Genomic DNA, 23,871 nt, shown 5'->3' with positions numbered 1-23,871 from the left:
TCTCACTGGATTCTGACTCTGGGTGACCCCCACTCTTCACCCTGTGATCCACAGACAAATTTACTGTACGGTTTTTGAGAAAATTAATAGTGAAATTTTTCCATTTTGCTTTACTGTACTCTATATATTCCCAACTTTGACCTCAGATTACAGGAAAACTGTACGAGGTGACGCAGATATCTCACTGGATTCTGACTCTGGGTGACCCCCACTCTTCACCCTGTGATCCACAGACAAATTTACTGTACGGTTTTTGAGAAAATTAATAGTGAAATTTTTCCATTTTGCTTTACTGTACTCTATATATTCCCAACTTTGACCTCAGATTACAGGAAAACTGTACGAGGTGACGCAGATATCTCACTGGATTCTGACTCTGGGTGACCCCCACTCTTCACCCTGTGATCCACAGACAAATTTACTGTACGGTTTTTGAGAAAATTAATAGTGAAATTTTTCCATTTTGCTTTACTGTACTCTATATATTCCCAACTTTGACCTCAGATTACAGGAAAACTGTACGAGGTGACGCAGATATTCCACTGGATTCTGACTCTAGGCCATCTCTACTCTTCACCCTGTGATCCACAGCCAAATTTACTGTACGGTTTTTGAGAAAATTGATATTAAACTTTGCTCAATTTACTCTACTGTACTCTATATATTCCCATCTTTGACCTCAGATTACAGGAAAACTGTAAGAGGTGACACAGATATTTCACTGGATTCTGACTCTGGGTGACCCCCACTCTTCACCCTGTCATCCACAGCCAAATTTACTGTACGGTTTTTGAGAAAAGTGATAGTAAACTTTGCACAATTTACTCTACTGTACTCTATATATTCCAATTTTTGACCTCAGATTACAGGAAAACTGTACGAGGTGCCGCAGATATTTCACTGGATTCTGACTCTAGGCCATCTCTACTCTTCACCCTGTGATCCACAGCCAAATTTACTGTACGGTTTTTGAGAAAATTGATATTAAACTTTGCTCAATTTACTCTACTGTACTCTATATGTTCCCATCTTTGACCTCAGATTACAGGAAAACTGTACGAGGTGACACAGATATTTCACTGGATTCCGACTCTAGGCCATCTCCACTCTTCACCCTGTGATCCACAGCCAAATTTACTGTACGGTTTTTGAGAAAAGTGATAGTAAACTTTGCACAATTTACTCTACTGTACTCTATATATTCCAATTTTTGACCTCAGATTACAGGAAAACTGTACGAGGTGCCGCAGATATCTCACTGGATTCTGACTCTGGGTGACCCCCACTCTTCACCCTGTGATCCACAGACAAATTTACTGTACGGTTTTTGAGAAAATTGATATTAAACTTTGCTGTATTTACTCTACTGTACTCTATATATTCCAATTTTTGACCTCAGATTACAGGAAAACTGTAAGAGGTGACACAGATATTTCACTGGATTCTGACTCTAGGCCATCTCTACTCTTCACCCTGTGATCCACAGCCAAATTAACTGTACGGTTTTTGAGAAAATTGATATTAAACTTTGCTCAATTTACTCTACTGTACTCTATATATTCCCATCTTTGACCTCAGATTACAGGAAAACTGTAAGAGGTGACACAGATATTTCACTGGATTCTGACTCTGGGTGACCCCCACTCTTCACCCTGTCATCCACAGCCAAATTTACTGTACGGTTTTTGAGAAAAGTGATAGTAAACTTTGCACAATTTACTCTACTGTACTCTATATATTCCAATTTTTGACCTCAGATTACAGGAAAACTGTACGAGGTGCCGCAGATATTTCACTGGATTCTGACTCTAGGCCATCTCTACTCTTCACCCTGTGATCCACAGCCAAATTTAGTGTACGGTTTTTGAGAAAATTGATAGTAAACTTTGCTCAATTTACTCTACTGTACTCTATATGTTCCCATCTTTGACCTCAGATTACAGGAAAACTGTACGAGGTGACACAGATATTTCACTGGATTCCGACTCTAGGCCATCTCCACTCTTCACCCTGTGATCCACAGCCAAATTTACTGTACGGTTTTTGAGAAAATTGATAGTAAACTTTGCACAATGTACTCTACTGTACTCTATATATTCCCATCTTTGACCTCAGATTACAGGAAAACTGTAAGAGGTGACGCAGATATTTCACTGGATTCTGACTCTAGGCCATGTCCACTCTTCATCCTGTCATCTACAGACAAATTTACTGTACGGTTTTTGAGACTGCTGTGTTAACAGAGTATGACAAAGGCTAAGAAAATGTACTGCCTAAAATAATATCAAATTTAAACAACTAATTACAAAATTGCTACACCTGCTGTTATTGCCAGGTGTTCGATAGAGTATTATTTAGTCATAAAAAATACATATCATTGACATATCATCAGTAAAAGAAATACTCTCACTATGCAAGACATGTTTGGAAATTCAGTTAATAAATATTGTATGAAATCTATACAGATGTTTGAAGGTATAATGCAAAGCATGTTTGTTTCTTATGGCTTACAAATGTGTTTTCCTTTAACAAAATTTACATTTCATTTATACAGTTTCGCAGACGAAACAATAAAATAGGTTTCCTGAACTGTTCTTCATGGCCCAAATTTTGAATCCTTTTGAGGGTGATGCATTATCCATGAAGGTGGGCAATTTGTTCATTGATCTCTGACCCTCACTGACTCTGACGCCTCCTAATTCTGCTTCCAGCCTTGCTGATTAATTTGTTCTTCCTTTTGGCATCCCTGTCACTGATGCTGTCACCAGTTGTACACAACATCTCTGCTTGTCCACCAGTCTAATCTGTAATTCAGGTGAACCCAGAATTACCTGTATCTTTGTAATGTTTCAAAAAATATACACTATATGTTGATGTGCATTGTCCCACCTTTCTTTCCTTTATAAGTAAGAATCTCTATGGTTTTAATGACAATTCATATACAGATTGCGGATGACATTTTATTCAACACTCAAATAAGTTCCTCACCAGCATACTGTAGTACAATTTCAGCCCACCGTTAATAAACCCATCCAATGCAGCGTTATCAGAGAAATTATGCAAGTGTTATGTTTGTATGTACTAGTAATCTATTTATCATTTATCATGACTCCTGCTCTGATGATTATTTTCTTCTCCTTCTGTAATTTTAATAGATAAAGGATGTTGAACATTAAGCTCCAAACAGGATGAATGAGGAAGACCACAGAGGAGAATCGTGGATGTAGTGAAAGAATACATGCAGATGGTTTTTTTTATGGTGGAGGAGCAACTTCTGATACCATCTTAAAGAAAAAACACATAAAATTGAAGAGTAAAAATAATGACAACAATATGTCTAAATTTTGTATTAATTTTTTAGAGCAAATGCAGTCTTGTCATGGTCAGAGTTGCCCACTCATATTTGACTAATTCAAATAAAATTACTGAATTTAAATGCTTATGTTCTAATAAAAGGCATTGTTTAATACTTCTGCCATGACAACCCAAATAAATCAATGAGAGGGAAACGGGAAGATTAGTCATCAGGCAAGGTTTACTGTTCATTTACCATGCCTTGATAAAAGTAAGCTTAACAAAAGAAACAGGCTGTGGACGAGAACCGGGCGGCTGAGCCAGATCAAAGACATTACTAAAACAAAAAGATGCCAACAGCTTCCCTAAAGTGGAAATCTAATAATATGCAAAACAAAAGGCCTGTGTAGCTGCTTGACACATAAGGTCAGTCACAGGATACAAAAGTGTCATCACCTGCCTAACCTAGTGTTTTTAACACTTAAAGCTCATTTGAATGTGTTTGGGGTACTCCGATCTTATCTGTCCAGCCTCACACCCAAACACTCTATTCACACACACAGACACCTACTAACAAAAGTTCAAAGACAGTCAGAAGCCAACCTGGCCTGGGAGCTGTTTTTTTAAATTATCCCAGGCAAGCGATTGGTCTACTGTTCCCCAGATCAGCCAATAGAGACATGCCAATTACCTTTGCATTGGACAATAGAATGAGGCTTGACACGTGAAAGACAAGAGTAACAGAAAACACAGAGCTGGATGCCATGGCATGCAACAGATCTTGTTCCATGCTCATTTTTGATTGTCTCAGTAAATATGTTAAGTGCACAAACGTTGAAAATCTAACTCACTCACTTGTCCAATAGAAAATAATATTTTCCTCTTTGTTTGTTAATTTTCATGTTACTATAAGTAATAGTAGTCTTAGAGGTATAAAAACAATTTTCAATTCTCATAATTTATATGAAAGTCTTTAATCACATCTTTTACAATATATTTTAAGCAATATGCTTTTGTCTTTTTCTCTGACACTCATTGTCTTTAACATTAATATTATGAATTACCTATACAATATCTTGCCTTTTGATTGCAGGTTTCATACATTTTTTTGTTTTTTTCATACTGTAACTCATAGAAATATTTCTGCCAATACTATTTTGATTATATTTTATACATGACATTAAAAGGTTGTACATTGCCTTAACATTTTTTAGTTTTTGCTTCATTATTAGAATTAAATTATTATTTTTTGTTAATTCAATGCAAACTGATGTGTGGGACAAGAGTCACATGACATATAGCCAACCCACCTTTGATCTTTCGGTATTTATTGAGTCGTTGCATCGTACGGACAGATAACGTAGCTTTCATTGCGACAGGAAACGGTTATATGTGGTTACGCTGTCATTACATATACTTATTATTAGTACACTGAACTTTTCTTCGAGGCCTACGTGGACAAAAATTTTCGGTTTACCCACCAACAATAAAATGGAAAGGTGAGTAATTAACACTAAAAATTGAACTATTAACAAGAAACGAGAACATTCTAGCCATTTCATGCCAGTTATTTTCCTCAGTCTAATTATAGAAAATTGTTTTAGATTGTTTGCGCTTTGTATATAGTCTTCATCCAGAAATGTGTCTAAAATCATAATTTTTAGAATTTGAAAACTTTAATAATATTGATATACTAACCGATGGAGAGCATATATATATAGAAATATAACATATAGCCTACCTAAGATTAGATTTTGTACTCTTAGGCGTACATTTAAAAGTAACACACTCCATTTAAGCGTAGTTAAAACTTTTGATGTTGTATCTTTTTTTAAATATAAATATTCATTAAGAAAAAGAAGTGATATCACATTGAGATAATTGAAAGATACGTAACATTTTGTAGTACGAAAAAATACGTTAAAACAAAATCCATGTTTGGTTGAATTAGTTGTAAAACAACCATAATAAGTAACAGTGTTCACCATGATAAATAACTCATCTCACAAAAGTCTTTTTGTCACATAAGGTCATAAATTCTCTTTTAAGCATTTGCACTGGGTATTACCAGATTTAAATTTTTCATTGGCTTGACACAATGAGTCTTTCATGTCGTTGTGATTGTGATAATGATTGTAAAATACGTTCAGAGCAACGGTCTTTAACAGCTTGTCTTTGTGGTTTAGGAGCCACTCAAAATGTATATCCAACAGAGTATAACATTATTAATACTAATAAATCAGGTAGGGAATGTGTATTATACACAGTGAATTAGTGCTTGTGGTTTTTAACTATAGTGTTGATTACAGTAATTTGCACTGTGAATTTTAAAACTTAGAACTTAGTGATAGTGTATTAGCAAATAAACATTAAAAAGGACTGTGTTAGTTAGCACTTGTATGTCCAAAAATCTAACTGCTACCAGTTATGTTGTTGGCATAGAAAAATGCACCAAAAAGATTTTTCCGCATCATGCGTTTTGGACATCACTAGAGTGTGGGTACTTGGAGTGCCCCAAAATGTTTTCTGAAGTCTATTAAACTTAAATGAAGAGTTCACATTTATGCTGTTTCATATGTTATTGTTGATCAGCATTGCAAGGTTGATCTCAGGATAACAGATATGTTCATATGGTTTGTTTTCTTTGTATTAATTTTCATTTGTCTCAAAATTTCAGGACCTGCACTTTTTCAGTTTTGGAAAGGCAAGTAATTTAACAAAAAATAATGTGATACATTATTGTGGTGTAAGTGATACAGATTGAACAAAGATGTGTTAATGTCACTGTTCTCTTTACATAAAAGGCACGGACAATTTCAAAATCCCTGCCAAATATATTAGAGGTCATTCACAAGTATGCTGAACCCGGGACCAGTCTAAAGACCTACAGTATTCACAAAGTGCATGGCTTTTGGGAAAATGTCTCAAGAGATTTGGGAGTGCCTAATACATGTCTTAATAGGAAAAAATTCTCAAAGCAGTCCTGCAGTATGAAAAGGTAAGCAATGTGTTCTCACAAAGTATTTATATTTATTCCATTTAAAAAAAAAAAGTTTAAAAAAAAGAACAGATATTTCTTTGGTAGAACTTCCTGTAATAAAAATTATTATGCAAAAATCAAATATTTTTACAGACCACATCAGGGGTAGAGGGTCCCTTGCTACAGACTGATTTTCCTACTGCAGAGACAACACTTGGAGATGATGTTCCTTCCATTGTAAGAAATGTGTCATACACTTACTGTCAGATTTAAAATTTTGAAGCCATTATGACAACCTTATCCAGCTATAGTAGAGATCCAGCTTTTTAGATACAAATAAAACAAATTCACTCCAAAATGTCATCTTTAAAATAATTTAAATCTTGAAACAGAGTAATAATGAGTCATATGGAGAGCAAGAAAGTAGATTACAATAGGCTTAACAGCAAGTAAACACATACCAAAGCAAATCACCAAACCATGAGGTGTAGAGCCTTAAGCACCCACAGGACAGCCTCACAAAGACCTGAGTGTCAGATCTGACCTCCACTTTAAAGGAGTAACCAACTCATCCTCCTGCTGCTGACTAACTTTTCACTCCTTGTCTTCCACCCTTCTAATTTCTCCATTTGATCTTGTTATTGCCCAATCCAGTTCCAAAATCTGAATCAGAATATTACTTTATCATTTACAATAATTATAGTACTATATTCCTTTGCTGAATATTTTTTCCCTTATAAAACCGTCATTACATAGTGATTCCTTTCAAAATATTTTGTAATAATGTATGTTAACAAAGACATACAGATATTTCAGTCTAATTGTTATGTTTTAATTAATTTGTGATTCGTTAGAATGAGGAAGACATTGTTGTTGAGCCAAAGTCTCCACAATCTGTAGGAAATGTACCTTTACCTTCAAGAAAAGAGGTAATTATTTGTATATTATTTAGTATTACATTGTGATACCTTGGAAAAACATTAATTTGTAAATTAACGAAAACGCTTTCTCTTCCCAGGATGCACTTCAAAAACCTGCAGAGAGCGGCATCCATACCCCAGACACACAATCCCTCGAGAGTGACTCTAAATCTTCATCTTCAAATGCAAATGCTAAGGTAATTTCATAACTTTTGCTGTTTTTAATGCACAACAGAGAAAGAAAACACGGAGTTTATATTTTTGTTAAACACTATCAGGATGTAATTATTATATTAAAAATTTTGTCTTTTTAAATGTAATCCAAAGTTTAAATTTAAAGTTAAAATCTTTTTGTGATGATCTTTAGAGGTAAAATAAATATTTCTTAGTCATATTCACTTACTTGTACTATGGGTTCATTAGTGAAATTGTAACATAATGATGCTGTTTCATAGAGACACTGTAGTGACAAACATTGAAAGTATTTATATATTTTTTTGAAATATATATCTGTATGTTGCAGAGGAATGAATCAGATGAATCAGCTAAGGTCAACACAGACAGTAGCAGTTCAGGAGAAAGATTTTTCACATCTGGTTTGCCACAGCAGAAAACTTTCTTTTTCATAAATGAGAATGAATGGAAGGAGTTACGGCAACATCAGTCAGGAAGACTATTTAAAGGACTGCAGTGGACAAATATAATTGCTAGTGGAATCAGAACCCTTAATCCGTACTGCAGTTTTGGATTTCGGAGACACAGTGTGAAAAAACTCTCTTCAAGATCAAAGGCACCGGTTTTCAGGTGTATGGGGTACTGCAGATTTCAGGACTGCCCTGTTACTGTGGATGTGGTGGTTTATGACGAAGAGACACTGAAAGCAGAAGTCGTTTTTAAAGGAGGTGAGGTCTGCCATAATAACAAAGAGCTGAAAAGGCGGCCTGTGCGTGCACAATCACGTCAAAGTGCTGGAGAACTCCTCAAAAACAAATTACCAAGGAGCTTGTACTTGGAGTCTTTACAGAAAGTGCCACAAAAGGTGAACCAATCTGGCAACAGGGATGATGCTCCAACAAAAGAAGTCTTGAAAAACATTGCATGGTCTGAAAGAAAAGCCAGTAGAGCAGATCCCAACGAGCTGATGAGCTTACAAAAGATAATTCAACAGTATCAGGACACTGAAAAGGACGTACTGCAGAAGATTCTGATGCATCCAAAGGGCATAATGCTGTGGTCTAAGAAAACCTTGTCAGTTTTTCATCAAAGATGCAAAGAAGACATTGTGTACTTTGATGCCACTGGAAGTATAATAAGAAAAGAAAGTGCTGGAAGGCCACCATATTATGTGTATGAGTTGGTTGTCAGAAACCCATCCAAAGGTGCTTCTCCTCTTCCAGTTGCTACATATGTCACATGTGACCACACTACTGCCTCTGTGACATACTTCTTGCAGGCCTTTCAGACTGATCTGGTAAGAGCATTTGGTAATCGGGCCTACAACAGGCCTGTCATGTTCATGTGTGATGGATCCCTAGTACTCCTTCGATCCATTTCCATGACATTCTGCAGAACAAGTCTAGAGGATCTGCTGCAGAAGTACTATGTCTTACTCACTGGCCAGCATTCAGCACAGGAATTCAACATTCCCATTCTTCATCGATGTTTGAGCCATGTCATGAAAAATGCCAAGGACCTTTGTAAAAAACAGTGAGTACATTTATATCAATAATTAAAAAGAATACAAGATTTGTAATGTAAAGGCCCTACTAACAGTGATTTCATTCGTTCATTTTCCCAGCATTCCAGAGAACTACAGGCTTGGAATGCATGTGTTTGGGCTCCTTGCATGCTGTGATAACTTAAAAGACATGGATGATGTTGTCCATAGTGCAGCAATAGTGTTTTGCAGTCCTTGTAGTGGAAGGAACGTAACAAAACACTACAACAACTTGAAAATCCTTATGCAAAAAAGGGGGACCCTGGATTTGGATGAAAAGACTGTGATTGCTGAGGACTACAAGGTTAGCTAAGATTTATTATTTAAGTAATCTTATTAATAACTTTTTTACTTGTTTATGTCCCAAATGAATTAATGAATTTAAATGATTAAAAATATATATATATTTTAAACCACAATAACATTATATATAATTAATTTCTCTTTGCTTTGATAACTTACTGAATATAGATATATATCTGTTTTACAGACTGATGTTCAGAATGCCCCCTTGAAGACCCATTTCCAGGCAATTGTTGACAATGCAACACTGGACTGTGAGGGTGAAAGAAACATCTTTCATGCACCCAAATTTATTGCCGGTCTGGTAAATCACCTTCTACCACATGCAACTTTGTGGTCATCAATGATGCTCGGTACATTTTTTTATTTGTTGTATTACTATCATAAATTGTCATTTATTAATAAATGTAAATGTGATAAATGTTGAATTATCTATTTTAATTATGTTTTTGAATTACTTGTATTCTTCTTAGGGATCTTGGACGTCATGGTACTGGTCCTGCTTACCAGCAGCTCAGTAAACTCTATAGTGACATTCAGCAATCCAAGAACCAGGTATCATAGCGAGAAGAATAAGTGAAAAAGAAACATAAGTTGTATATAAATTTACAATCCATAGATATTGACTTAAACAATGTACTATTGCATTTAAGAATTTTACACAAGACAACAGAACCCAAGGAATCATGGAGAAAAGCCAGTGGGATTTGAAAAAAATCCGTATCCAGAGAAGGAGACTGACAAGGCTTGATGACTTTGTGGAAATTTATCAAAAAATGCATGATGCCCTCCTGCTTGAATATGCAGACATGAAAAAATCAAGACAAAGGTATGAATAACTTCCTAATAATGAAAATGATGTTTTATACAAATAGAACAAGAAACTAAGAAAAAGTGAAAACATTTGGCTATGACTGTAGAATTAAGAGTTGATAAAATAAGTAAGCACTAAAAGTATGTATGTGTAATCAACAGTCTTTTCGCGTGGAAATGGAGAAATGGAAAGACAAACGCATTAAACGGAAAGGTGTGTACGTGTCACCGTTAGTGACCGAACTGCCACTGAAGAAAAAGAAAACTGAGGTAAGTCATCATGTTCCCATTATTTTCAATAATTAAACCTTGTGATGTCCTCCCGATTGCCATACTCCTTTTGTCCTCTGGGGTAAAGCGTCTGCTTTGACTATTTATAAAGCATCAATTATAAATTATAAATTATCATCCGTGGAATACAGTTTTATCAAACTGTATTCCAACTGATTACCTGAAATTTTTATGTTTTTGACAATGTATTACACCTAGGCATGGGCCTTAGTGAACCCCCACTTTAATGACAAACAATGCATGTCCATAGGTGACACAAGTGCCGGAGGAAGCTCAGGTTTTTGCTTTTTGCTGGTCACACCATGTACAGCTTTGTTTTCAGCAGTTGTAGGCCAAGGGCATATGAATTAAACAAGCTTTCAAGGGTGATCATTGTCTTTTGGAGACCTACTGTATTAAGCACAGCTCGCGTGCCCTGACTGCAGGCAAGCAAGTTTGCAATCGTACACTAGCATGTTCTCTGTACAGCTGGACCGGGCATCACATACTGCCCATGTTTTTCTCTCATAGTTCCTCTGTTTACTTGGGATGTAATGTTGGACAGAGTCCTTTAAGGGGACTAGGCACTCATACACAGTCATATCAGTACCTGTATGGTACACCAACAGCAGGACAGATGCTCACTCGTTACATACATCTCAAATCAGAACAAGTTTGTGTCATTGATGACCATATTCTATTGTCTATTATATTCTATTATATAAAGTCATTCAAAAATGTTATCTGTTAACAGATAAAAGGGAAGACCACTGTTCAAACCTTTAAACAGGAACAGCACAAACAACATGATGCTCGTCAAAACCAGGTATTTTTAGATATGTTTTAAAGTCTACATTTATGTTTGTGTGTTATTGTCATAAATGACTCTGAAAATTGACATGTGTATATCTTTGTAGGATGAGAGCCAGGAACAAATAGCCGTTTGCCAAAAATAGCAACATACATGGCTAATAAAGTGTCGGTCACAGTATGGAAAGGAGATTTATGTGCCTTCAAAGTGGATGCAATTGTGAATGCAGCTAATGAAAGTCTCTCTCACATGGGTGGACTTGCAAAGGCACTGTCTGCTACTGGAGGACGTACTATCCAAGCAGAGAGTGATGTCTTCATTGCCAAAAATGGCAAATTAAAGGCTGGACAAGTTGCAGTTACCACAGCAGGCAAACTACCTTGCATGAAGCTGATTCATTTGGTAGGCCCGTGTCTGCAGAATGACCCCACAGTGCACATGATATCCCATGCAAAGAAACTTTTAACTAAAGGTATTTTGAATGTCATGACATGTGCAGAAGAGCACAAATTTTCATCTGTTGCCATTCCAGCAGTGAGCTCTGGAATATTCAACTTTCCAGTCTCAATTTGTGCTGATGTTGTAGTCACCACAATCAAAAGTACATTAAACATAAGAACCCCACAAGTCCTCCATTTGAAATACACCTGGTAAACAACGATGATCCAACCGTGAAGGAAATGGAAAGGGCCTTCAAAGAGATCCTTTTGGAGCCACTCTCTGATGTCAGGAGGACAGTGAGTACACCCATTTTTAAAGTATAATTGTTATCTTTAGTGTTAGAAAAAAATGATAACAATCAGCATGAATAAATAATTATTATGAAATAACAAGTGAAATTGAAGAATTATAGCATCTTTGATGCATAGAATAACCCTTTTCAAATTGTGCAATAAAAATTAGGCCACAAAAAGTAGCAGTCATTAAATACATTCAGGCTATGTTGTTCTTCTTCATTTGTTATGATTTTGTAAGCCAACAAACACCGCACTTAGTTAGTATTATGTGAAATATATCAGCATTAATAACGTGTAATTCATGCAAAAGGTAATGCCATGTTTTCCTTAATAAAACATTACTTAAAATGATCACAGCAGTAACAAATATTTTCTTTTAAATTCAACCCACAAATCGAGGGGCCAGAGGATTCTCCATCTACACTGGAAAGGACAGAGCACCTTGAGAGAAACACAACCGGTCTAACAAAGGACACTGCATCACAGGTGATGTTTCACAAACAAACTCTAATTCAAAAACTATGTCATGTGTTTGAAAAACCAAGTTTGTTAGTACATATTTTTGTAATTATATATTAGATTTTATTATATGTATGTGTTGATGAATGAAAATTACAGATCACAGAAAAATGACAAATGTCAGTCCAACAATAAATGTAACATTTACAAGTTACTGGCCTTAATTTTACAAGAACAACAGTAACTGACTCAATTTTTAATTTCTTATTGTAGTTTAACATCTCAAATAAATTACATTAAAATCTATGTCAAATTTGGAGATGTTTTCGTGTTGTTGCGTCAGGTACATAAAATACTTTTAAAAATTACATTTAAAACCTCTCCTAAGAAGAATTTTTAGAACTTTATTTAGTTACTTTTGTGTTGTTGAAACACAGGTCGCATATTTGTGGAAACAACAGGAAACGGAAGTTGTTGTTTCTGTGGTCCCATCTCAGATTAGAGGTAACAACTTTGTCATACGTCACAGTGAGTTCCTGACCCTTAGACCACACAGCTGGCTTGTTGGAGAGGTATGTAATCCAGGTATTAACCCGCCTTCCCCCAAAAGTACTGCATAAGGATAACGTTAAAGCTGGGGCAGAACATTAGTTGTTCCCTACACATTCAGTAAGTACTGCTTTAGATCTACATTCCAGGCATATCCTCATGACTGAATACTGAGTATACCTAAGTAAAAAACTCTTTATTAACCTTTGTATTCAAAAAATTTATCATGTTTACAAAGTAATAAAAGTTTATTTATTATACTCCTCAGGTCATTGAAAGTCTCCTGCACCACTGGGCCATTCGGCTGAATCTGGGGAATAATATCTACATTATGAACCACTACACGAGCGGTGTGATCCTCTATGGAGAGAGAGAACTAATCAGGAGACAAAGCTTGTCCAAGGTAAATTTTTATTTCATATATTCTAGAATTCAGTTTTTTAAATTTTATCAATCTCTTGATATAAATGAAAAAAGTATTGTTGCAAATTTGTAAGTAATTCCTAATATGTCACAGGTGAACTTTGACAACTATCGAGCCATTTTATCCTTTGTGAACATTGGAAATGTACACTGGAAGTTTCTGGTTAGTACAAGCAGCATTTCTGTGAAAAAAAGTTTGTTTCAATAAAACATTCTTCATAATTTATGTACTTTTTAAATTTATATATCTATCGCAGTACATAAATGCAGATGACAGCTGTCTGTATTTGGTCGATCCTTCAAGAAACTCTTTGGAGCAGGAAGAGTCTGACCGTGCAGCCAAAAGATTCCGGTAATTATGCGTTATTACATGTATATAATAATAACATAAAATATTAGGTACTCTGTAATGCCATTAGAAAAGTCACAGGAGGACAGAGGATGTCTTTTTCTATAGGTGAACATATGGTTGTAGATGAAAGTGTAATAAAATCCATGGTTATCAGTTCTTTAAAGAATTTAAAAAAATTACTTCAAAATTACACACATATGTAATTTTAAATAATAAAAATACCCTGACAGTGTTTAAGCAGTGAGACATTTGACACAGTTAACATTTGTAGATTTCAAAGAACATGTTATTATTTTTGATACTTCATGTAACATAATCTAGAGCACAGGGCTTTCTGACACACCATTAAAAACACATTGATATGTATTATATGTGTCTATGTGATTTATGAAAAAGTAGAGAATGTTCTTTTTCTGTGTGACTTTTATCTTTCATTTCTATATAAATGTCATGTACATTATGTTCACACAGTGAATACTTCAAAATGAGAAGGACATGCTACAACAAAACAGACTGGGTGAATGTGAGACTTCAAGGAGGAGTACTGACACATCCATTTCAACGTGATGGTTCTAGCTGCGGAGTAATGGTCATCATGGTATGGTACCACATTAAAGCAATAATATTGTTCTGTAAAATTAGATAAGAAGATAAGTTAAAATAATCTCAAAAGGTTAAACTATTTAAATAGGAAGTGTAACATTTGCAGACGTTTTCAATTAAATTTTATTTTTTGTTTTCATTTCAGATGGCCAAAGCAGTAATGGAAGCATTCCCAAATAAACCAGAAATGACATTTTTGACGACAAAAAAAGAGATGGCCCTGGCACGAAGGACATTTGCACAGACAATACTTGAGGCCTCAGGTGTGTAATCTCTTTTTCAAGTGGACATATTTGTTTGTGTCAAACTGATTGACACTAACATATATATATATATTTTATGTTTTAGTATTTGACAGTGACACCAACTGTGCCATGTGTGCAACAGCGAAACCACCCAATCCAGGACCCTCCATCACTGACTGGGTATAGTGTTTTTAAAAAATAGTTTTATGTTATCTACCACAAAGTATTTGACTCTGTGTTGTTAAGGATTGTAATTTATGAAATCATAGAATTATTTACTTCATGTGTTTATGAAAACTCATATGTTATTTGTTTACAGATCCAGTGTGATAACTGCAACTGCTGGTTCCATTCTGAATGCCTGGACATGACAAATGAACAGCTCAGCAGCGCTCAGAAGACAGAGTGGAAGTGTGTGCTTTGTGTAACCTAATTCCACATGCAGTGAAAGGTACTAGAATAATCTGCTTATAGTTATTATTGGTGTTTTGAGGAACACATGTGTAAAACACAATATGTATAACATTCTTGCTTTGAGCACGTATTTTAAGTATTTCCTTTTTGATTTTTTGTGTTGATTTGTGTGATGACAGATAATGAATAACAATATATCAAAAATGTATAATAGTAATCTGAGAAATCTGTAATATGAGAAATGTAATTTCTCACCCCAACCGGTCACAGCAGATGGCCGCCCCTCCCTGAGCCTGGTTCTGCTGGAGGTTTCTTCCTGTTAGAAGGGAGTTTTTCCTTCCCACTGTCGCCAAAGTGCTTGCTCATAGGGGGTCATATGATTGTTGGGTGTTTCTCTGTATGTGTTATTGTAAGGTTTAAGTTATTATGTAAAGTGCCTTGAGGTGGATATTGTTGTGATTAAGCGCTGAATAAATAATGTCTAAAACTAAAGTTGCTACTTGAGGTGGTGTGTGAATGATGTTTTGAAAATTTAAATTTTGTGTGGAAAGAAATTTCTTGTAGTTAAGTAAATACTTGAATGAACTCATTTTGTTCAGTAATAGATTAGGATTTAATTTAATCAGAAAACAGTACAGTAATTTGGGTAAAGTTCACTATTGATTTACTGGAAAACCATACAGTAAATTTGGGTGTGGATCACAGCGTGAAGAGTGGAGGTCACCCAGAGTCAGAATCCAGTGAAATATCTGTGTCACCTCTTACAGTTTTCCTGTAATCTGAGGTCAAAGATGGGAATATATATAGTACAGTACAGTAAATAGTGCAAAGTTTACTATCACTTTTCTCAAAAACCATACAGTAAATTTGTCTGTGGATGACAGGGTGAAGAGTGGACATGGCCTAGAGTCAGAATCCAGTGAAATATCTGCGTCACCTCTTACAGTTTTCCTGTAATCTGAGGTCAAAGATGGGAATATATAGAGCACAGTAGAGTAAAATGTGCAAAGTTTACTATCAATTTTCAGGAAAACCATACAGTAAATTCGGCTGTGGATCACAGGGTGAAGAGTGGAGATGGCCTAGAGTCAGAATCCAGTGAGATATCAGTGTCACCTCTTATACTTTTCCTGTAATCTGAGGTCAAAGATTTGAATATATAGAGTACAGTAGAGTAAAATGTGCAAAGTTTACTATCAATTTTCTCAAAAACCGTACAGTAAACTTGTCTGTGGATGACAGGGTGAAGAGTGGGGGTCACCTAGAGTCAGAATCCAGTGAAATATCTGCGTCACCTCTTACAGTTTTCCTGTAATCTGAGGTCAAAGATGGGAATATATAGAGTACAGTAGAGTACATTGTGCAAAGTTTACTATCAATTTTCTCAAAAACCGTATAGTAAATTTGTCTGTGGATGACAGGGTGAAGAGTAGGGGTCACCCACAGTCAGAATCCAGTGAAATATCTGCGTCACCTCGTACAGTTTTCCTGTAATCTGAGGTCAAAGTTGGGAATATATAGAGTACAGTAAAGCAAAATGGAAAAATTTCACTATTAATTTTCTCAAAAACCGTACAGTAAATTTGTCTGTGGATCACAGGGTGAAGAGTGGGGGTTGCCTAGAGTCAGAATCCAGTGAGATATCTGCGGCACCTCGTACAGTTTTCCTGTAATCTGAGGTCAAAGTTGGGAATATATAGAGTACAGTAAAGAAAAATGGAAAAATTTCACTATTAATTTTCAGGAAAACCGTACAGTAAATTTGGCTGTGGATGACAGGGTGAAGAGTGGAGATGGCCTAGAGTCAGAATCCAGTGAAATATCTGTGTCACCTCTTACAGTTTATATGTAATCTGAGGTCAAAGATGAAGATATTAAAAGTACAGTACTATATATTGGGCAAATGTTATTGTTAATTTTCTCTGATTCGTACAGTAATCTTGGCTGTGGATGACAAGGGGAAAAGTGGAGATGAACCAAAACGGAGTGGATCGTGAAGTTAAATAGTGTCAGGACACAAAAGACTGCGTTTCTAAGCCAGTCGGCATCAATACCGTAATACGCGTAAGAGTAGTGCAACCACATTTTAGGTGCGGCTGGCGGGGCGGCTAGCTTGACTGTGACTTCGCAAGTGAGGGCTCACTTGACCGCAGTGATATTTGGATCGATTCGCCCAGCTCTAGTGCAAAGATGGAGCTAGGAATAAAAAATTAAAAAAACACTTCCCGGGAAAAGACGCTTTTTAAAACCTTATTTTCAGGCAAAGCCGCCAAGCAGCAAATAGGTTTTTAAGATTTAACTGGCGCTTCTAAATATGCTCTACTGTTCTGTAAATGTAGCTGTTTCAAAATATCTGCCTGAGATAAGTGCCCAACGGCGTTACCAACATGGCTGCAAAGTAACAAAACTTATTCAAACAATGTTATTGTCTTATTAAACAGTGGTTTAGTCGCACAGCTAGCTGGTAAAATCCTACACTGTAGAAATATGAGTGTCTGCTTGAATACAGGGGGAAGTGGTAACACTAAAAAAGCGCTAACAAGCTAGCTCATTCCGTGGAAATATTCGTAGTTAGATTTAAATTACAATTTATGTCGTTATGTGTTATTTCATTTCATACAGTCATTGCCGCAGTTATATAGAGAATTGTCCGGCCACAGTGTTGTTCCGTACCACCACCATCGGCTTTCGTGGCTGGGCGGTGCTAGTTAGCCCACATGATGCGGAAATTTTGCACAAAAAATCCTTCAGCTCCGAAATGAGCTGAACTTCAGAGCGAACTCAGTCCAAACTCAGGGAAAGTTAATCTGCGAGATTTTACGCGTACACGGAAAAGCGGAAGTGGACACACCGAGGTTTCTGCAGGTATATTGACATTAAAGACTTTGGTTTTGTAGACTACACTTATATACTAAGATTTATTTGGTCTGACGTGTTGTGCACACTGGAACTGTATTACGCACAACCCTCATGTGCAACAGCAGATTTGTGGACAGCCACAAATACCGTGGTCTTCCTCCTGAATTTGTGAATGTGTGTATGTGTCTCAGGTCTTTTTGCTGATGAGGAGCACCACACTCACACACCCCTCCATTTGTACAGCAGCTATTGGACTCCTCAGTAAATCATTAAACGCATCAGTCCCGGGACTCCTGTCATGACATTATCAGATAGATAAACAGCAACAAGAAAATAACACTTGATAAAACAGAAGGACTTCTGCCTGAAGGACACAGAAGATCACTCTCAGGGGTTAGTGTCACAAACTGATGGTCACCTCCTCCGGCCCTCATGAAGCCGCAGCCTGCAGCACAGGGTAGCCGCCATCAGCTTCAGGGTGTAGAAGTTGACCATTAACCTCCGGCGCTGATTGCAAACACTTCTTTGCTTGTAAGCAGCTGCCTGTGTACAGTGGATCCTGAAGCAAAGTTCACTGCTACAGGCTGCAAAAGGCAGGAGCTCCTCTGGAAGCTGCTTTGTGGGTGTTTTAGGACTGAGCTGCAACCATGGCTACCTCACGTTATGGATACTACAGAAGTACAATATTTCTGGCCATGTTTGTGGGCTACACATTGTACTACTTCAACAGAAAGACGTTCTCCTTCGTGATGCCTTCTGTAATGCAAGAGATCAAGCTGGATAAGGACGATCTGGGTATGTCAGTACTATAAACCTGAACCCTATAAATGTGATAACACTGATGTGCCTTTACAACAATTTTGCAGCAAGTTGTTGGGATTTTTTTCCTCTGCATGTGCGCTCCTCTGCTCAGGTATGATCACCAGCAGTCAATCTTTGGCCTACGCTATTAGTAAGTTCATCAGCGGTGTCCTGTCAGACCAAATCAGCGCCCGCTGGCTCTTCTCCATTGGCCTGTTCATGGTGGGAGGCATCAACGTGATCTTCTCTTGGTCCTCCACTGTCGCTGTCTTCTCTGCCCTCTGGTTTCTCAACGGTCTGGGCCAAGGCCTGGGCTGGCCTCCCTGTGGCAGGGTGCTGCGCAAGGTATATGACCCGGTACCCTTTTATTCAAATTGAGTTTAAAATGTAAGTTTCTTCCGAGTGTTACAAAGAACAAACTGACACTGCAGTAAGAAAATGCAGAATGAGCTAATAAAGTAAAGCAAGTAAACAGGATTAAATAATGAAATGGGCCTAAAACTGTTTGTATTCTCTATAAGATTTTGAATGAACTGGAGACTGAAGTTAGATCCCAACTGTTTTATCAGCGGGCTCAGCCAGAGTTAGAGTGTAAACAGCTAATCCAAGACAATAAAACAAGTTTATTTTTAAACTGCATTTTCATAGTGTCTTAATCAGGACTCATAAATCTGTAACTGTTTTGTATGGGGATCGGTCTTAAAGATCCTATATGGGTATCAAAGAACTTCCTGCCAGGGCTGTCGTTACTTAACGTTTTTCCCTCTTTTCCTCCATCAGTGGTTCGAGCCCTCTCAGTTCGGGACGTGGTGGGCGATTCTGTCCTGCAGCATGAATCTGGCTGGCAGCTTGGGCCCCATCGTTGCCACCGTGCTGTCGCAGAGTTACAGCTGGAGGGCGATACTGTCCGCCTCTGGAATGATTTGCATCGTTGCCTCATTTGTTTGCCTGCTGGTAATCAAGAACGAGCCCAAGGATGTGGGGCTGCCCAACATAGAGGTGTCGACCAAAAAGAGCAAAGGTGGTGAGTCTGACTCTTAGTCAGGCACAATCAGAAACTGGTTTGAACCGCTGCTTTTCTCTGAATCTTGTTAACACATAGACAGTGCTCTGATAACACCAATTTGAACGCACACACATGCACGTGTTTCTGCTGTCTAACGGCATGGGCCTTGAGTGCTGTGACTAAAGATCAGTAACTCGGTGGACTCTGCACTCAGTGTGTCCCTCACGTGAAACCACCTCATGCAAAGTGTGAACACAGGATGTGATGCATGTTTCTTTTTAAAACTGAGGAGTGCTCCCATCACCACATCACTCACATCTGTGCTCGTGGTATCCGAAAAGGGTCTTCTGTCTGCTTCCTCTTCAGGATCCTCAAGCCATGAAAGCACCCTGTCTGAGTTTCTCCTGTCCCCCTACCTGTGGCTGCTGTCCATCTCCTACCTGGTGGTGTTTGGGGTGAAGACCGCCTGCACCGACTGGGGCCAGCTGTTTCTCATTCAGGACAAGGGCCAGTCTACACTCATGGGTACGGATGAGGGGAAGAGCAGTCGCCTCTGGAGTCTGCTTTGAAATAAAGAGTTAAACTCACAGTGTTCCTTTTCTTAGGTAGCTCATACATGAGCGCCCTGGAGGTTGGCGGGCTGGTGGGCAGTCTGGCTGCAGGTTACCTCTCTGACAAAGCTGTGGCCAGAGTGAGTTTGTTTTTTAAATATAAATCATTATTTGATCCAAGATTGTGGTCAATAACAGCCTGTTTAATATAGAGAGAACTGGACTAGAAAGTGTTTTAACCTTTGAATATTTCAATGTTATGTTTTGGAATCTGCTTCTGTTTAAGATTGCTTTCTGCCAGAAATTTACAAAATACTCATTAAAACAACTTTTCATTATTTCAGACATAAAAAATGCACAACCTGTCTGCACTTTCATTTTTCATAAGGGATAAAACACAATAGAAACAAACCCCTAAGTGGGCAATCAGTGTTGTTTTATTCAGCTTATAACCAGGAAATGCAACATCTCATAGTCTTTTCTGTGTGTGCAGCAAGGGATGAGGCTCTATGGTAATCCACGCCACTTCATCCTGATCTGCATGATGGCAGGAATGTTTGTGTCCATGTACCTGTTCAGACTCACCGTTACTCCTGACAGCTCAAAGGTAACACAGACATATTAATTCCTGTGACCTGTTCACACTGCACAGCAAATGCCAGACTTCAGTACCCCATTTTTTTATTTATTTTTTTAATCTCTTCTCTGTACATCAAGGTGTGGATACTCGGCTTGGGCGCCGCCTTCGGTTTCTCCTCATATGGACCAATAGCTTTGTTTGGAGTTATAGCCAATGAGAGCGCTCCATCCAACTACTGCGGGACATCACATGCTATCGTTGCTCTGATGGCAAACAGTAGGTTTTCATTAATTGACAGTTAAATTCTAAAGTTGCGTTTTGTTTGTGTTGCGCTCCTTCCATTGAAATAATCCATGTGAATTCTCATTGTAGTTGGTGGCTTCCTTTCTGGACTCCCATTCAGCACCATTGCCAAGCACCATGGCTGGGAAATGGCCTTCTGGATAGCAGAGATCACCTGCCTTGTCACTACTATCGGATTCTTCCTCCTGCGCAACATTCGAACCAAGATGGGACACGTGCCCAAGAAGGCGGACTGAGCTCATTCTGTGCGAGCCAGTCATTTTTACTTCTTTGTTTTTAATTAGTCATATGTGAAATAAAGTTCATAGAAATGTGCAAAGGCGCTTCTCAACATGTTGTATAAATAGTCTGTGAACTTGAAGAAATTACTGCAAATTGCTAGACAATGTTTTTTCTGATAATGCCTCTGCAGGACTGCAATAGTAAGAGTGCAAAATAGGAGGCTACAAAACACTGAAATGAGCAATCTTAGGTCAATGATACTTTTTCTCAGTTAACCCTATAACACTAACATCAGGTGATTTTCACAAATTTCAGTCCTGTGACTTTGTTTTTTCATTTATTTTTAAAAAAGCAACATGATCAGAGTACCCCATGATACCTTATTTTATCAGACATTGTACAGGATAAAAGAGTACTTCAATTTGCCATGTATTGTTGCACTTTAATGTATTTTGATGGGAAGTATATTGAGTAAAATATACCCACCGTTGGCGATACTGTTACAGAAACTGCACATTAGTGTTCTAGGGTTATTTTTCCAATTTTACACTTCATGCTCCAAAGTCTTCACTCACTGATTCAGTAAGATGGATTCAGAACATTTAAATACAGTATGGATTTTAATCTCTGAATTATTTACAAAACGATGTATTTACAAAGTGTTAATGAGCAAATGTGGGAAAAAACAGTCCAAAACAAGAAAAAGGAGTCCACTTATTTCTTTTCAGTCTGTGAATGCCCTGTTTAAGATCCAGCTCCAAAGTTGCCGGCTTTCTCTGCTACCTCCAATGCACTCTTCAGATTCTGATCAAAGAGCTCACACCTGAAAAGCAAGAGTAAATGTGTGGGTGTTAGACAGTGGGGACAGTAATAAATTATTTCAGGATAATGTGTTCCTAATTCTCTTTAATACCTGATTGGCATTTCCAGAGAATAGAACGGGTTCTTGAGGGCAAAATCTGAATACACCTCATAAATCTTCCTCAACAACGCATCAATTCCAGACTGTCGCGGGTCCGCCAGCACGATAAACTTTATCCCTGAGAGAACAAAATGAAAAAGATATCATTTTATAATAGTGACGATCAACAAGCTGGGAAGGAAGGAATTTATACACCAGGAAGATTTATTACTGGAGCTGCAAGCTGTTCACAGCTAAAATTAAATTAAATTGTTACATATGGAAGTGCTTTGGTTTTTAAATCTACAGCCAACTAAGAAATGACTTCTCTGGTATTTTTAACCTAAAATGACACTTAATTGCACCACTGACCTGTGAGAGTCTGGAAGCAGTGAAGTTTGAAGACGTCAGTTTCTAACATTTCGATCCCTGAACTGCCGACTTCGGGGGATAGCTGTGAACCTATTGCAAACAACCTGAGGGAGGGATCACAAAATAGGTGTGTTTATTTAGCTTCATTCATAAAGTGAGAGTACATACAGTTTTGCTCTGAGGTTTAGCTACGCTTTAGCTACTGGGCGTGAATGTCGTGGTAATTTCTGGATTTTAATGATTTCATTAAACTGAAGAATTAAGTGTACAAGTTTGATTTTATCCGATCCACGCAGGGTTAAAAAAAGGCTCAAAGGCCTAAACAAATATTTAGTTAAATGAATGTTTGCAAGTTGCACTTTGTCCAGATGTCCTTAGTTGTACCACTTATTAAAATATTAATAATAACATAAAAATATTAATAAGTGTATGTATACTTTCGATCCTGTGTGGAGTAGAAAAAAATCAAACAACAGTGCATACTATAAAAATGTATTGGTCACTCAGGTAAGTTTTCACTCCCTTTGGCTCCCATTCAGAAATAAACATAAATAACACTAGTAAACACCTGGCACCGCTGTCCACTGTGTAGCTCGGCTTTAATCCACACACACGAAATTACTTACGAGTGGAACATGGACGCCAGCATCAGCTTCTCATTGGAGCTCAGGCGCGCTCGTCCAAAGCGAATAGACACGGGATAATTTGAAGGATCTTTCAGGTATTCAAGGATGTCCTTTCCTTCTGATGTGTTCTTCCCGATCACATCAACTCCATTGATGGACAGCACTGCATGGCCCACTGACGAATGACAAGAAGTTTCAGTCCAGTCATACAGTCAAGCTAGTGACACCGCAGTATTTTTAAATGAAGAACAGCGAACATTTCAGTTAACTTGGACTGTAAAAGACGACACAAATACGCATACTATAGATAATAAACCGACAAAGACTACATGCGAGTATTTTAGCTTGGGCATAAGGCAGGTTTCGTTAGAGATTGCCCCCATAGCTAGCTAATAAATAAGCTAACGATGTGCCCGTGAGGTTACCTCTGATTCCGTCCCGCTGTCCAAACGACACGACCACCTTCTCGTCGTGGTGCTTCAGCACCAAGTCCAAAGGGTAGCTGAAGGTTTTCTCCACCTCTGCTCGCGGGACATAGTTATCATATTGATAAATTAACCCTCCAGCCTTGTTCACCACATACACACTGTATATCACCATCTTTGCAACGTCCTGCCCAGCTGACAGCGACTGTCACATGACTTCGACGGGTGGCTAAAAATTAAATGAATAAATTAGATTTTACTTGTATGAGTTTTTAGTCTCAAACCTGCCGCTGTAATGGATGTGAGAATGTTTGCCAATCTCATCAGTCAAATAA

The 23,871-nt window shown here is 37.6% G+C and overlaps 5 protein-coding genes and 1 long non-coding RNA gene across 7 annotated transcripts; 5 read left to right on the top strand and 1 right to left on the bottom strand.

Moving 5' to 3' along the window:
* Nucleotides 1-6,150: 6,150 nt before the first annotated feature.
* Nucleotides 6,151-8,316, top strand: LOC112841689 (uncharacterized). Its single transcript, XM_025898362.1, has 7 exons — nt 6,151-6,168; nt 6,257-6,292; nt 6,428-6,511; nt 7,129-7,203; nt 7,293-7,391; nt 7,718-8,233; nt 8,305-8,316. The coding sequence occupies exons 1-7, from the start codon at nt 6,151-6,153 to the stop codon at nt 8,314-8,316; spliced, it is 840 nt and encodes a 279-aa protein (XP_025754147.1).
* Nucleotides 8,247-9,645, top strand: LOC109204984 (uncharacterized). The gene is made up of 3 exons (XM_025898047.1): nt 8,247-8,901; nt 8,993-9,215; nt 9,402-9,645. Exons 1-3 carry the CDS (start codon nt 8,336-8,338, stop codon nt 9,639-9,641), a joined length of 1,029 nt encoding a protein of 342 aa, XP_025753832.1. The 5' UTR covers nt 8,247-8,335; the 3' UTR covers nt 9,642-9,645.
* Nucleotides 9,646-10,093: 448 nt separating this feature from the next.
* On the top strand, nt 10,094-11,703 carry LOC109194610 (uncharacterized). The gene is made up of 3 exons (XR_002056413.2): nt 10,094-10,297; nt 11,052-11,123; nt 11,215-11,703. It is a non-coding gene; the product is annotated as an uncharacterized LOC109194610 (long non-coding RNA).
* A 1,206-nt stretch (nt 11,704-12,909) lies between these two features.
* Nucleotides 12,910-15,382, top strand: LOC109194609 (uncharacterized). 2 transcript variants are annotated; one of them, XM_019345101.2, is made up of 7 exons: nt 12,910-13,256; nt 13,371-13,439; nt 13,534-13,628; nt 14,100-14,226; nt 14,377-14,494; nt 14,580-14,656; nt 14,796-15,382. In XM_019345101.2, the coding sequence occupies exons 1-7, from the start codon at nt 13,185-13,187 to the stop codon at nt 14,907-14,909; spliced, it is 672 nt and encodes a 223-aa protein (XP_019200646.1). In that variant the 5' UTR covers nt 12,910-13,184; the 3' UTR covers nt 14,910-15,382. The 2 variants fall into 2 exon arrangements, with proteins under 2 accessions (XP_019200646.1, XP_019200645.1); XM_019345100.2 differs by having other exon boundaries at nt 14,574-14,656.
* Nucleotides 15,383-17,579: 2,197 nt separating this feature from the next.
* Nucleotides 17,580-21,640, top strand: slc37a4a (solute carrier family 37 member 4a). The gene is made up of 9 exons (XM_003441606.5): nt 17,580-17,755; nt 17,941-18,544; nt 18,663-18,895; nt 19,331-19,574; nt 19,923-20,081; nt 20,162-20,247; nt 20,601-20,714; nt 20,825-20,963; nt 21,060-21,640. The coding sequence occupies exons 2-9, from the start codon at nt 18,397-18,399 to the stop codon at nt 21,224-21,226; spliced, it is 1,290 nt and encodes a 429-aa protein (XP_003441654.1). The 5' UTR covers nt 17,580-17,755; nt 17,941-18,396; the 3' UTR covers nt 21,227-21,640.
* Nucleotides 21,347-23,863, bottom strand: trappc4 (trafficking protein particle complex subunit 4). The gene is made up of 5 exons (XM_003441608.5): nt 23,537-23,863; nt 23,112-23,286; nt 22,486-22,589; nt 22,126-22,252; nt 21,347-22,035 (listed from the first exon to the last, which is right to left on the bottom strand). Exons 1-5 carry the CDS (start codon nt 23,709-23,711, stop codon nt 21,957-21,959), a joined length of 660 nt encoding a protein of 219 aa, XP_003441656.1. The 5' UTR covers nt 23,712-23,863; the 3' UTR covers nt 21,347-21,956.
* Between the last annotated feature and the right edge of the window lie 8 nt (nt 23,864-23,871).

Source organism: Oreochromis niloticus, linkage group LG14 (assembly GCF_001858045.2).
Source record: "Oreochromis niloticus isolate F11D_XX linkage group LG14, O_niloticus_UMD_NMBU, whole genome shotgun sequence".
NCBI lineage: Eukaryota > Metazoa > Chordata > Actinopteri > Cichliformes > Cichlidae > Oreochromis > Oreochromis niloticus.
Note: the sequence above shows the minus strand (reverse complement) of the source record. Positions and strands in the feature narration are given on the sequence as shown.